Here is a 15,078-nt window from a genome sequence, read left to right as displayed (position 1 = left end):
CTCTTCTACCTAAGACTTCTGTAGTGCCGGAACAAGTGCTTGGAGTATAAGGCAGAGCATCTCCACTTATGTTCAACAGTTCAAAAAACTGAGTTCTTGCAAGAGATCTGTTACTCTGATCATCCAGAATAGTATACAGTCTTATGGCCTTTTCAGGTTGACCTTTGGGGTATACACGGACCAATCATATCTTTGCAGAGGAGTTGTCGCAGAGTCCTTCTCCACAGACCTCTGTACATGTAGAGAACACTGGGGTGGTAGGTGCTGCTTGATCTGGACGCTCCCTGCCTTGTTTTGCCTCAGGAAGATTGTTTGTAAGCGTAGCAGAGTTGTGCGAATATTGATGAAGAGCTTGCACATGGTCATCACGGTCACACTCTATACATTTGATCGCTTTACAGTCCTTTGCAAAGTGTTCCATGGAGGCACAGCATTTGTAGCAAACCCCAAATTTCCTCTAAAGTTCTTTATGTTCTTTGAGGGTTTTCTTTCTGAAGCCGATACATTTCTTAAGTGGATGTGGTTAGTTATGTATTGGACATTGGCGATTTGGGTCCTCAATTCTCTTGTTTTGATCAGTCTTTTCAAGAACTGTAGCAGGTGCAGGTAGAACATTAGTCCTTTTCACTAATGCTGGACCTCTACAGTCTCTGCGCAACATATGTGTGTTCATAGGTCTTGGAGAGAGTGTATTGAGAAGGTTACAGTCCCCATATGAGAAACTTGGGTCATTCTCAGTGTCTGCAATTCTTTCGATGAACTCACAGAAGTAGGAAAAAGGAGGAAAGGCAACTCTATGTTATTCCTTATACTTTGATCCAAGCACTGCCCATCTTTCTTGTATTCCATATGGTAGCTTGAGAACAATAGGTTTGATGCCATGAGAGGTGTCAAGGTAACTGAGACCAGGTAAGTTGATGTCAGAATTAGCAAGTTGAAGCTTTAATAGAACATTGCTGAGTTCTTGAAGATTGTTGTTAGCAGGAATTCATGGGAAGCTTTGCAACCTTTTAAATAAAGCATCTTCAATGGCCTCTACGCTGCCAAAGGTATGTTCAAGTCTGCCCCAAGCAGCATTAAGGCCATCAGCAGGGTTGTCAATATGAACTACTTTGAGCCTCTTGATGCGTTCAGTGGACTGGGGACCTAGCCATTTGATGAGTAGATCTAATTCCTCAGTGGCATTGATGTCTAGGTCAGTCATTGTGGCCTTAAAAGTGGATTTCCAGCCTCTGTAATTTTCAGGCTTGTCATCAAACTTGGTGAGGCCTGTCTTAACAAGTTCTCTGAGGAGCATGTATTTAGCAGACTTTGACATGTCGTGTTTTCTGATTTTGGGTGCATGACTGCAGGTGGAACAGAGTTGGTTGTGACGGTTGGTGAACTTACATGAAGTGACTTGGGAACATATGTTGCTGCTAAGTCATTCAGTGCTGGAACTGGCTTAAAGTCCATTGGCATGTTAGTTTGTAGAGTAGTGCATTTGCTAGGAGGTACTCTGTTGGTGCCAAAGTATGATGGATGGTCTATTAAATACACACCAGTGTCTGCGGCTAGCTGAGATGCTGCAGTCTGATGTATTGGAGGATATAAGGGCAAATCATCTTGAGGTACAGTAGGTGCAGAGAAGAGACTTTGAGTAGTTTGGCTGTTGTGACAGGAAGTTGACATTCTGGAGAGGTGTGTGAAGAATCTGAGACATAAGATACAACTGAGTGTCTGGAACTGTTGTCTCTTTCGTTTTCACGAGCGGCTTGTTCTAAGACCCTTAACCTTTCCATGGCTGTGGCATGCTCACATTGTTTTTCCAAAACTTCAATTTCTGCCTTTTGGCGTGTGGCTTCAGCTTCTTTCTCTGCTTTCTGATGTGCGGCCTGAGCCTCCATTTCTGCTTTCTTTTGGGTGAAAGCTGCCTGAATTTTAGAAGCTTCAGCATCAGCACGGGCTTTTATTAGTTGTTGACTGAGTGTAGAAGACCTTGATTGTATGGATTTGGAAGATCTTGAGGAGCGTCTAGTAGATGCTGAGCGATAAGATCTGGATTCAGGGAGCTGTGTTATTCTCACTTCTGCCTTTGTCTTTGTTCGCTCCACTACATTGTCTCTTTCAGGATTGAGCTCCTCAAAACTCATTAATTCTTCCAATGACCTTTGAGTGTTGTACCACTTTAAGAGAGCAATATATTTAACACACAGTCTTTGATAATTCTCATAAGCAACATTCAAGTGCTGGATAGCGCCCCCTAGTTGTAATGGCTCATGAGATTGTTGGGAGGCAGCAGACATGCATTTAACAGTATTATAGTCCATAAGTCATTAATATTAGACAGCAATTCTAACTTGTCAGCATGAAGATTCTCCTGCATTTTCCAGGATGGTTTTCTTAAGCGTTTTTCTCTTTTGTATAATTCAGGGTTTAAGTCCTGCTCTGGATGAAGCTCTGATTATGGTTGTGTATTAGTTTCCCCAGACTGTATATTACTTTCCTGAAACATCATGTTAGCAAGGAGAGGGGTTGATAGAAAGTTTACAGAGAAATGTATCAATTTTTCTGTGGGTGAGTTCAGGTTTCCTAGGCAATGATTGCAGAAAGGTTTTCTTTCACTTATAATTTCACAGACAAGCCATGTGCTAATGCATACAGATGCAGTGTATAAACTTGCAGTTGTAAGACATTCACATCAATAATTTGTCCTGACACTCATGGGTGTTATGCTGAGATATACTTGCAGACATGTACAGGCGTGTGTAGAGATGGTGGCACTCTCTGTAGCTGCTATATCCATCTATGTAACATCTCACTGTGTGCAGCTAGCAAGGATCCTGTGAAGACATTTCACTGATCTGTTGACTGTTCTGTCTCTCCAATCTAAGCATTGAAAGTGTGATCTCTGTAACTTACAGTTGTGATGAGATAGTGATAACTCCAATCTCAGTTGGATACCACAGTCAGTGACTCAATCGAGATGATCTCTTGTAGATCTTGTGAAGTCTATTCCATATACTGAGAGAATCTTACAACAATGAACATCTGATAGGTCAAAAGATCATAATGTGCTCTGAGACATGAGGCTTGCTGAAATGCATTACTGGGAAGGGGGGTGGGCTATCTATACAGCAGGAATTGAACCAGAGGAAAGGGAGGAGCAGAGACAAAATATAGAGAACACTTAAAGGCATATGACAGTAATGTGAAACATGACAGACATCCTGGTCCAAACTACCCCTCTCATGGATGGGTTGTATCACGGTTGTAAAAAATGACAATTCTGCCCAAAATATTATACCTTTTTTGGGTCCTACCCATATATATACCTTCCTGTTTCCTCTGCATATTTGTGTCACCCTGTCAGGAATGGACTTGCCAGTAATGGTGGGACTCACCTGCCTTGTGGGCTGCAGTACCAGGGCTGGCCAGCGGGTGCTCCCAGCAATCAGAGACTCAACCCTGCAGCCAGCCAAACACCTGAAGTTGATCATGCAGGTGTATTTAAGGGATGGCCAGACCTGCAGTCTCTGCCTTGGTGTGTGTTTTTCCTGGGCCCTGTATCTTGTTCCTGCATTCCTGTTCCTGTCCCTGTCTCTGTCTGATTCATTGCTGACCCTGCCTGATCCGGACCTCTGCTGACTTCTCCTGTTTTATCCCTGGCTTGTGACCCCGACCATTCTCCGCCTGACCCCCTGTACCTACCTGCCCGATTGTTATTGACCCGGCCTGACTGACGACGCTTGCATTGTATGTACTGTCATCTGTGGGTGGTTGGTTTGGTTTGTTTGCACTGTGTTATGTTTTAGTATTGCACTGCGTTTATGTTTGTATTGTTAGTCTTTAATAAATTATATTGTTTATAACATATCTGAAGCCTGCGTTTCCCTGCGTCAGTTCACATACCTCTGGTTACACCCGGAGCCCTGACATTACACCAAGGCCAATCCTGACCAGAAGTGGCTGCACAGGGAAGCCATCTTGGCTTGTTGCTGGGAAGGATGGATCTTGATGAGGTTGTGTATTTATCTCTGCTAGTGTTTGATGACAGAGAATATGCTTATCAGACTCTGAGGGAGTATCCCCGGGATGAACTGCTAGAATGTATACGGATCGCTCATGTTCTAATAGATCAGGGCACAGAATTCTCTGAGGTGCAGCCATTGATTCAGGTTTGTGTAGAGTTGATTTCATCTGGTACCCCCGAATGCAGGGATGAATTTTTGCCGCCATTTAGTGCCGACCAGGTAGAGTCCCTGGTATGGTTATTAGAGGATGATGTGGATTACTTTCTGGAGCGTTATTCTGCATGTTCACCACAGGTACTAAGAGATTGTATAAACGCAGTGCAGTCTTTGACCAGACAGGCTTTGTGTAAGCTGAGTTTCGTCAACCCGTACTGCAGACATGGTCAGACTTGTTGCACCCAGCCTCAGTCAGCTTACAACATCATTCCTCCACTCAAGGCACTCTTCCTGCATCCCCGACAGCACCCCCAGTGACTGCCCAGTATACTCTGCTAACTACCACATACCATTCCTCTGCTCCCACTCGCTGCACCTATCCTTTCTTTAACCCTGTAAAGAAGTCCTCTGTAGCAACTGCTCCCTCCTCTGTTCCATCTTCCAGCTCTTTTCTGTCCTCAGCTGCTCCATTCGTTTGCAGACCTGCGTTTACTTGCAGTGCCCCAGTAGTTAAAACCAGAAAAAAGCAGAAATTCTTTCCAACCAATACCATCCTGCCAGTATCCAAACCGGTGAGCCTGCCGTCTAAGAACCTGCCTTCCGTGGTTCAGCCTGGTGCCTCGGCACCCGCACTTCAGCCTGATGTCTGTACCCAGCCTGATGTCTGTACCCAGCCTGATGTCTGTACCCAGCCTGATGTCTGTACCCAGCCTGATGTCTGTACCCAGCCTGATGTCTGTACCCAGCCTGATGGTCTGTACCCAGCCTGATGAACTGATCCAGCCTGATGAACTGATCCAGCCTGATGATCCTATCACGCCTGATGACCCAGTGCCCGCTGTTGAGCCAGACGATCCGGTACCTGATGACCCGATGCCCACTGTCATGCCTGGTGACCCAATGCCCACTGTCGAGCCAGACGATCCAATGCCTGATGACCCGGTGCCCGCGGTCATACCTGGTGACCCGATGCCCGCTGTCGAGCCAGACGATCCAATGCCTGATGACCCGGTGCCCGCTGTCGATCCAGACGATCCGGTACCTGATGACCCAGTGCCTGCTGTCATGCCTGGTGACCCGATGCCCGCTGTCGAGCCAATTGACTCAGAGCCCACTGTTGTGCCTGGTGACTCGGTGCCCACTGCCTTGCCAGATGACGCGGTGCCCGCTGTTGAGCCAAATGACCTGATGCCTGGTGACCCGATGCCCGTTGTCGTGCCTGATGACCCGGTGCCCGCCGCTCCGCCTGGGGGCCCGGTGTCTGCCGTCCCTCCTGGGGGCCCGGCGCCTGCCACCCCTCCCGGGGGCCCGGTGCCTGCCGCCCCTCCCGGGGGCCCGGTGCCTGCCGCCCCTCCCGGGGGCCCGGTGCCTGCCGCCCCTCCCGGGGGCCCGGTGCCTGCCGCCCCTCCCGGGGGCCCGGTGCCTGCCGCCCCTCCCGGGGGCCCGCCTCCCCGCCTGGGGTCCCGGCGCCCGCCGCTCCGCCTGGGGTCCCGGCGCCCGCCGCTCCGCCTGGTGGCCCGGTGCCCGCCGCTCCGCCTGGTGGCCCGGTGCCTGCTGCTCCACGTGCCGCTGCCCGGAGTCCAGCCCGGTGTGCCGCTGCCCGGAGTCCAGCCCGGTGTGCCGCTGCCCGGAGTCCAGCCCGGTGTGCCGCTGCCCGGAGTCCAGCCCGGTGTGCCGCTGCCCGGAGTCCAGCCCGGTGTGCCGCTGCCCGGTGTGCCGCTGCCCGGAGTGCCGCTGCCCGGAGTCCAGCCCGGTGTGCCGCTGCCCGGAGTCCAGCCCGGTGTGCCGCTGCCCGGTGTGCCGCTGCCCGGAGTCCAGCCCGGTGTGCCGCTGCCCGGAGTCCAGCCCGGTGTGCCGCTGCCCGGAGTCCAGCCCGGTGTGCCTCTGCCCGGAGTCCAGCCCGGTGTGCCTCTGCCCGGAGTCCTGCCCGATGTGCCAGTCTTTGATATCCCGCCAGTTACCAGACCCGGGCGGTGGAACATTTTGCCCAGCTAGGACTGTTTGGAGCGTCCTGAGGCTGCTCCTTGAGGGGGGGGTACTGTCAGGAATGGACTTGCCAGTAATGGTGGGACTCACCTGCCTTGTGGGCTGCAGTACCAGGGCTGGCCAGAGGGTGCTCCCAGCAATCAGAGACTCAACCCTGCAGCCAGCCAAACACCTGAAGTTGATTATGCAGGTGTATTTAAGTGATGGCCAGACCTGCAGTCTCTGCCTTGGTGTGTGTTTTTCCTGGCCCCTGTATCTTGTTCCTGCATTCCTGTTCCTGTCCCTGTCTCTGTCTGATTCGTTGCTGACCCTGCCTGATCCGGACCTCTGTTGACTTCTCCTGTTTTATCCCTGGCTTGTGACCCCGACCATTCTCCGCCTGACCCCCTGTGCCTACCTGCCAGATTGTTATTGACCCGGCCTGCCTGATGGCGCTTGCATTGTATGTACTGTTATCTGTGGGTGGTTTGGTTTGTTTGCACTGTGTTATGTTTTAGTATTGCACTGCGTTTATGTTTGTATTGTTAGTCTTTAATAAATTATATTGTTTATAACATATCTGAAGCCTGCGTTTCCCTGCGTCAGTTCACATACCTCTGGTCACACCCCGGAGCCCTGACACACCCCACCACTTATGTATGGGGCACTATTAAGCTGCATCTACCCAGGTCCATCCGTACCTCACCGAAACTTAGAGTGGTCTGGGGCTTCTGAACTTTGCAAGATATTTCCAAGCTGCACATCTTGCTCAACTCCCTAAATATCACGCAGTAAAAGTTACCCCCCTCCCCCCCATGGGTCGCTATTGAGTCAGTAGATTGTGACCCCTTATCAGATGCCAATTTATTATGGCTACACCCAAGAGGCCGTCGCTCACTCCAAAACCCAATTACTAAACACTACCTATCTATCTGGGACAGTCTAAAGTTCTGATACACCTTTCAGTCACCCCATTACCCACTCATGGCATACCTCCTCAATCCAGGCTTTTATCCGGCATGGATGCCTCCATCTTCTTTTCATGCTTGTCCTAGAGCTAGTCTAGTTCAAACTTACAATTTCCCAGCACCAGACTCCTTTATACCCTTCCAAACCCTATGTGACTCCCACAAAATATCTAGACCTGAAAGTTTTAGATATCTTCAGATCAATCACTTTTGTTCCTCCCACTTACATACCAACCCCCTCCCTCCTAGACATGACAAGGTTTGAACACATACAGTATGTAAATGTGACCCCCATGTCAGAGGTTTGATTTCCACCTTATATACACAGCTACCAGCTCCACCACCTTACACTTCATACCATATACATCCAAGTGGGAATGGGATTTAAATCTACATTTGGAAATCCTCCTCCCAAAATATAGTAGCCATGGAGACTAACCACAAAACTCGCATGCTCTGGTAAAAAAAAAATCACACAGGCGGTGCAAACACCTAGCGCATTATCCAAGCTTTATTAATAAAAAAAAAAGAAAGACAAAAAAACATACTCACAGAATATGTACATGAAAAAGCCTAAAAAGCCACAGTGATGGCCTAAACTGATGTCAGAGTGTCCGACTGGTGGTGCGGTCAGCCTGCTGATGCATTTCGGGGACGTGTCCCTGTCCTCAGAGCTGAAGCCGACAAGAGTTGATGCCCTAATATATATATATGTGTGACCAGTGCTGCCTATAGCAAAGACCTCTCCCCTCAGGTACCTGGTCCCTGCCCAGATTACTGCATTCATTCCATACTAATCCCTGACTTGTTTTCATGGCTGCTCTGAAGCAGTTACCCACCTTCACATGTGGTGGACCTGCCCGCTTGTTCAAACGTATTGGTGCAAAATAGCGAAGGCCTGGAAATCCCCCCACCTCAATACCACTGAAACTAAGAATAGTGTCACTCGAGCCACGATACATGTCAAAGTAGAAGCCGTCCTATTAGACAGAGTGCATAAAAATGAACAACTATGGCAACCATGGGTTGACCATTTCCTACCATCAAACTCTGATGAAACCTTACTCTCTTTGTAGTCCTGAGTCCATTAGGTAACCCACTACTCAGTTGCTACTCTATACAGGCACACACCCTCCCCCCTGGGGACCTCCTCTCCTCCCCCCTTATCTGTACCCCTTTCTTCACTACTCTTGCTCTTATCTCTCCATTGCTCTCTTCCTTTTCACCTTTCCTCTCATTAGGTCGTCATCCCTTATGGGGTTTTCCCAATTGGGGGAACCTACACTATCAGTTTGAATTTTCAGTGAGGAGGACAGGTCACCCACTCGTCTGCCACTGGTATCTGCATACAGGTTGAAGTACTAAATCTATACTCCCACTGTGAGAGTACCAGGAATGATACTATAGAGTATATAACATGTTTCAGTCCCTACATTCACTCCTCCCTTGATACTATAGCACTGTTATCTCTTGCTGAAGTTAAAGCAGAGCTCCACCCAAAAGGGGAAGTGTTGCTTTAACTAGTTGCCAACTGCAGGTAGCCAAATGATGGCTGCACTGAGGCCGGCGAGTTCTGGGAGGCCGTCATATGACGTCCTCCCAGAACACGCTCTTTGCGTGCCCCCGGTGATCTCCGTGATTGCTGTGTCCTATGACACGCTGGTCACCGGGAAATGCAATTGCCGGTTCTCAACTGTACTTTCCTCACGCTGTCAGAGCATGAGGAACGTACTGCCGGCAGTTGTCAGAGGATGATTGGTGCATAGAGGATCAATGCCCAACAATGCCACCCACCTTTGCCCAGCAGTGCCGCCAGTCAGTGCTGCCCAGCATTGCCACCAGCAGTGCCGCCTATCAGTGGTGACTATCAGTACCCATCATCAGTGTCACCTATCAGTGCTGGCTATCAATGCTGCCTATCAGTGTTGCCTATCAGTGCAGCCTCATCAACGCACATCAGTGAAGGAGAAAAATTACCCGTTTGCAAAATTTTATAATAGAAACAAAGAAAGCTTTATTTTAATTTTAATTGTTTGTTCTTTTTTTGTTTATAGCGCAAAAAAATACTCAGCAGGGAGTAAATACCACCAAAAGAAAGCTCTATTTGTGTGAAAAAAAAGATAAAAATTTCATATGAGTACAATGTTGCATGACCGCACAATTGTCATTTAAAGTGCGACAACTCTGAAAGCTGAAAATTGGCCTGGTAAGGAAGGGGATATAAGTGCCTGGTAGGCAAGTGGTTAAGGACCCCACTGGCACCTTTTGGGGGGTAACCGAAAATGACAGGTACCCGCTCCCACTTCTGCTGCAATCACCTAGGTCAGTGGTGGGCAACCTTTTTTTTCAACTGAGCCAAATCTCGCCAAAACCACGATTGAAATTTATTTTGAGAGCCACATTTTTAAAACTGAAAATACATCTCCCATATAGTAATTCATCCCCCATAGTAATTCATCCCCCATATAGTAATTCATCCCCCATAGTAATTCATCCTCCATAGTAATTCATCCCCCATAGTAATTCATCCCCCATAGTAATTCATCCCCCATATAGTAATTCATCCCCCATAGTAATTCATCCCCCATAAAGTAATTCATCCCCCCATATAGTAATTCATCCCCCATAGTAATTCATCCCCCCTATAGTAATTCATCCCCCCCTATAGTAATTCATCCCCCATATAGTAATTCATCCCCCATATAGTAATTCATCCCCCATATAGTAATTCATTCCCCATAGTAATTCATCCCCCATAAAGTAAGTCCCCCCTGTGTCAATTCACTTACCTTTGCTCCGCGGGTTCCTCTCGCCGTGTTCCTGCGCCGTTCTGGTCTTCAGGGCAGACTGTGAGAGGAGAGGAGTTTGTCACGCTGCCCCGCCTACATCCTGGCTGCCCTGCCTACATCCTGACAGCTGCAGAGTCCTGACTTTTGGGGCGGCCGCCCGAGAGGAGGGAGGGGGGCGGCCTCCCGAGAGGAGGGAGGGGAGCGGGCGCCCGGCACACAGAAGAGCCGCATTTATGTTTGTAAAGAGCCGCATGTGGCTCGCGAGCCGCGGCTTGCCGACCACTGACCTAGGTGATCAGAAGCGGAGGTTGTCCTCCCTCCTCCCTGTAGTCTTCTGGGACACATGAAAGGTCCTAGAAGATTACAGGACCATTCACAAAGCACAGAGAAACTCGCACATGCTCAGTGGGCACCCGGATGTGAAGCCTCAAGCTGTCACAGCTGAGTGCCCACACTGAAGATGCCGGCACTGGAAACACAGGGCGGCCGGTGAAATGGGCCGTGGGGAGGACACCACGAAATCGAGGGACAATGTCACTCCAATTCCTCAAATTAAACCTTGCCAAAACCGAGCTCCTAGATTTCCCCCCAGCCCATGCCCCCCCTGACCTCTTCATCACGACCAACAATGTCACCATCAGTCCCACCTCACAAGCCAGAGTATTAGGTGTCATTCTAGACTCCAATCTGTCTTTCCAACCCCAGGTCCAATCGCTGACTCCACCTCCGCAATATCTCCAAAATACGCACGTTCCTAACTCCAGAAACTTCAAAGCAACTCATTCACTCCCTTATTATATCACAACTTGACTACTGTAACTCCCTCCTCATCGGCCTACCCCAACACAGGCTATCCCCACTTCAGTCTATCCTGAATTCTGCAACCAGACTCATCCACCGTGTACTGTCTCCCATTATAATGTACAGCGCTGAGCAAACTGTTGGTGCTATATAAATACTGTATAATAATAATAGTGTTGTTGATGTTGATGGAGAAGTCGGGAGGGGGGGGGGGCACGGGTTGGGGGGAATACTAGAAGCTCCGTTTTGGAAAGGTTGAGTTTGAGGAAGTGGAGTGACATCTAGGCCGATATGTCACTTAGTAGGCTGGTGATGCGATTGGAGACTGAGGGGGTGAGGTGAGGGGTAGAGAGATAGATTTGTGTGTCATTGCCATAGAGATGGTAGTTGAAGCCGTGGGAGTTTATCAATTGGCCGAGGAGGAGGTGTAGATGGAGAAGAGGAGGGGTCCGAGGACAGAGCCCTGAGAGACCCCAACAGAGAGGGGGAGTGAAGGGGATGTGGCAGCATTATAGGTAACGCTGAAGGAGTGCTGTTATAGATAGGAGAGCCAGGAGAGAGCGGAGTCTCTGAGACCAACTACATTGGAGACCCATACTTGGGGTATGATCCTGGAGACACGGGCCTCATTGATTGGTGTCTATGTATGTACTGGGGGGAGTTACTTGCCGTGTACAGCTGAATTGTTCTAGGTTGTTTCTTCTTTTCTCTGTTCATTTGTTTATAAAAGGTAAAAGTGACACCATAGACAAAGCAAGTTATTGTTCTGTATGATCTGTAACAGTGCCACAACTGCCTATACGTGAGAATGTATGACTCCATTGTCTGGGCTGAATGTTGGGAATACTGTGCGCACTTAGAAACTTTATTAATAAAATCTATTTGATTAAAAAAATACTGTAGATAATGCTGTACATATTCTTTCTATTCATAAGATATATTTAGTAATGAACATTAAAAATAGAAAGCAAGTTTATGGAGCCCTTTATATAGAATTCTATCTTTTTTTCTTTCTCTACAGGTGGATTGATGAACCAAGTTTGTGGGACATTTTGGTCTTCATGAATACAGCTGAGTCACATGGAAAATAAAACACATGGGTGTCTTAATTGACTGAAAGTCTTTACTGCAGTTCACTGGAGGATTCACACGGGATACAAGTCATATCTGTGTTCTAAAAGTCATGGTTTGGATCCTCTTCCACATTGATCCAGCAGGAGAAAAGTAATTTCAGTGTTCTGGAAGTGACAATGGCTTTACAATAACGTCCAACCCAAGTATACATAAGAGGAGTCATTTCAAACTACTTGTTTGGAGATTTTACAATGGAGAGAAAATATATCACACACCAGAAGGCTTGCAATGGAGGGAAGTCATATCATTGTTCTGAATGTGACAAAACATTTATAAGCGAGAGATACCTTATAATACACCAAAGAGTTCACACTGGAGAGAAGCCATATCAGTGTTCTGAATGTGATAAAGCTTTTCCTCAGAAGTCACATCTTATCAGACATCAAATTGTTCACACTGGAGAGAAGCCATATCAGTGTTCTGAATGTGATAAAGCTTTTCCTCAGAAGTCACATCTTATCAGACATCAAATTGTTCACATTGGAGAGAAGCCATATCAGTGTTCTGAATGTGATAAAGCTTTTACTCGGAAGTCAGCTCTTCTTGAACACCAGAGGATTCACACTGGAGAGAAACCATATCAGTGTTCTGAATGTGATAAAGCTTTTACACGAAAGTCAAATCTTATCACACACCAGAGGGTTCACACTGGAGAGAAGTCATATCAGTGTTCTGAATGTGATGAAGCTTTTAGTCATAAGTCATGTCTTCTCACACACCAGATTGTTCACACTGGAGAGACGCCATATCAGTGTTCTGAATGTGATAAAGCTTTTACACGAAAGTCAAATCTTATCACACACCAGAGGGTTCACACTGGAGAGAAGTCATATCAGTGTTCTGAATGTGATGAAGCTTTTAGTCATAAGTCATGTCTTCTCACACACCAGATTGTTCACACTGGAGAGACGCCATATCAGTGTTCTGAATGTGATAAAGCTTTTACAGTGAAGTCAAAGATTATCAGACACCAGAGGATTCACACTGGAGAGAAGCCATATCAGTGTTCTGAATGTGATAAAGCTTTTACTGAGAAGTCAAATCTTATCGCACACCAGAGGATTCACAGTGGAGAGAAGCCATATCAGTGTTCTGAATGTGATAAAGCTTTTACTCAGAAGTCAGATCTTATCAGACACCAGAGGGTTCACACTGGAGAGAAGCCATATCAGTGTTCTGAATGTGATAAAGCTTTTAGACAGAAGTCAAAGCTTCTCACACACCAGAGGATTCACACTGGAGAGAAGTCATATCAGTGTTCTGAATGTGATAAAGCTTTTACACAGAAGTCATATCTTATCCCACACCAGAGGATTCACACTGGAGAGAAGTCATATCAGTGTTCTGAATGTGATAAAGCTTTTACACAGAAGTCAAATCTTATCAGACACCAGAGGATTCACACTGGAGAGAAGCCATTTTAATGCTCTCAATGTGACAAAACTTTTACAGTTAATGCCGGTCTAATCTATCACCGGAGGATTCACAAATTTCTGCATTGATTAAATTCTGGAATAAAAGAGATATTAAAGAAGTTTCAGGTGTCACAAGTTAGTTTCACATCCCCAATGTCATCCCACAAGCTAGAGAAGAAGGGAGAAGATAAAATGTTACTTTAAAAATAACAAACTAAAATCTGAGCAAACTGGAATGTAATGATTGGATGAACTGAGTTTAGTGCTTATGTCCATCAATACACAACTAGAAGGGATTTGAATATTTTATATTTTGATAATTTTTTTTAAGATAAGCATCAATAACTGAACAGCTTCCCTCATGATTCTCATCTTTATCTTTTTTTATGGAGCTTTGACTGAACATGCAATGTATTTTCATGATACACCAACTGAGTTGTGTTTCCAAGCATTTTCTTCATTTCTGGATCCTGAGGTAATACATGACCAACACTGCCTCAGTACCAGAGACTAGGATGGGGTCTATTGTCATCTTACCAAGTCTCTGAAGCCTCAGTGGGAGAGTCCATTCCAGGTTCTTCTGACTATTGATACATGATCAGCCAGGCTTGAGGTCTCCAGCTAAGCCCACCTTGTCCACTCCTCCCATTACCTGTTCCATCTCCTCTCCCATTATCAATGCCTTCTTTCCACATTTCATCTCTCATTAATATTATTATTATTATTATACAGGATTTATGGTGCCAACAGCTCAGCGCTTTACAATATAATGGGAGACCATACAGTTTAATACAAGAAAGATAGGAGGGCCCTGCCCCTCAGAGCTTACAATCTAGGAGGGAGGGGCTAGTGGTACAAAAAGTAACTGTGGGGGATGGACTGGTAGGAAGAGTAGAAGATTCCAGTATTAGCTGAGGGTGGGATAGGCTTCCCTGAAGAGAGAGTTTTTCAGAGATCACCTAAAAGTGAGCAGAGTAGGCAATAGTCTGATAAATTGGAGTAGAGAGTTCCAGAGGATGGGGGAAGCTCTGGAGATGAGTATGGGAGGAGGAGACAAAGGAGCTAGAGAGCAGGAGGTCATACAAGGAGCGGAGAGTACGGTTTGGGTGATATTTGTAGACAAGATTGGTGATGTAATTTGGGTCAGAATTATAAATGGCTTTATATGTTAATGTTTTGAATTTTATCTGTTGGGCAATGGGAAGCCAGTGGAGGGATTTGCAGAGAGGGGTGGAGGACACTGAGTGGAGGCCAGTGGAGGGATTGGCAGAGAGGGGTGGAGACCAGTGGAGGGATTGGCAGTAGGGCTTGTCGCAAACGTGCACACCAGAGTCTGACGCAGTCCGCCATTTTGTTAATCTCCATGCCCTTCTGCTCAGAAACTTGATCTGCTTACATCCAAGGCCTAATGGCAAGTACCTTAACCCTTTCACCTCTCTCTGTTATCTCTTTGCTGTGCTGTTATTCTCTGTATATTTATATATATATATATATATATATATCTTACATATTTTTCTGTAAATATTTTTATTGCACCCGTTTGACCTTTTTAGTAATAAATCTTTCTTTCTGAAAGTGTTGAACTGTTTCTATAGCTCTGTATTGCAATTTACAAATTACGGCCTCTAAAGGGACGCTACTGTATTTGTTTAACCCTCTGCATAATCAGCCTGCGATGACCGTAGTATGCAGACGATTATCTCAATCATTATAGTGTTATAGCGGATATCGCAGAGTTTCCTCTTTCTCTGTACAAAAAGGAGGTGGTGGCAGTGTGAAGGGTTAATTGCATAATTAACCTGACCCAGTAATAATCATTCAGGCTGCCGGTAAATCG

General features: G+C 46.7%; 1 protein-coding gene across 1 annotated transcript in view; it reads left to right on the top strand.

Annotated features, from left to right (window-relative positions):
• LOC149470519 (uncharacterized) overlaps nucleotides 1–14,816 on the top strand; it is a 29,038-nt gene extending 14,222 nt beyond the window's left edge. The window contains exon 2 of the mRNA XM_089662970.1: nucleotides 11,714–14,816. Within this exon, the coding sequence (XP_089519096.1) occupies nucleotides 12,018–13,250 (1,233 nt within the window). The 5' untranslated portion in view covers nucleotides 11,714–12,017 and the 3' untranslated portion in view covers nucleotides 13,251–14,816. The remainder of the gene's footprint in view (nucleotides 1–11,713) is intronic.
• Nucleotides 14,817–15,078: the final 262 nt, after the last annotated feature.

The sequence above is a fragment of the Staurois parvus genome, unplaced genomic scaffold, assembly GCF_062004578.1.
Source record: "Staurois parvus isolate SC_StPar_1 unplaced genomic scaffold, SC_StPar_1.0 ptg000040l, whole genome shotgun sequence".
NCBI classification, from domain to species: domain Eukaryota; kingdom Metazoa; phylum Chordata; class Amphibia; order Anura; family Ranidae; genus Staurois; species Staurois parvus.
The sequence above is the reverse complement of the archived record's forward strand: the minus strand, read 5'-3'. Positions and strand labels throughout refer to the sequence as shown.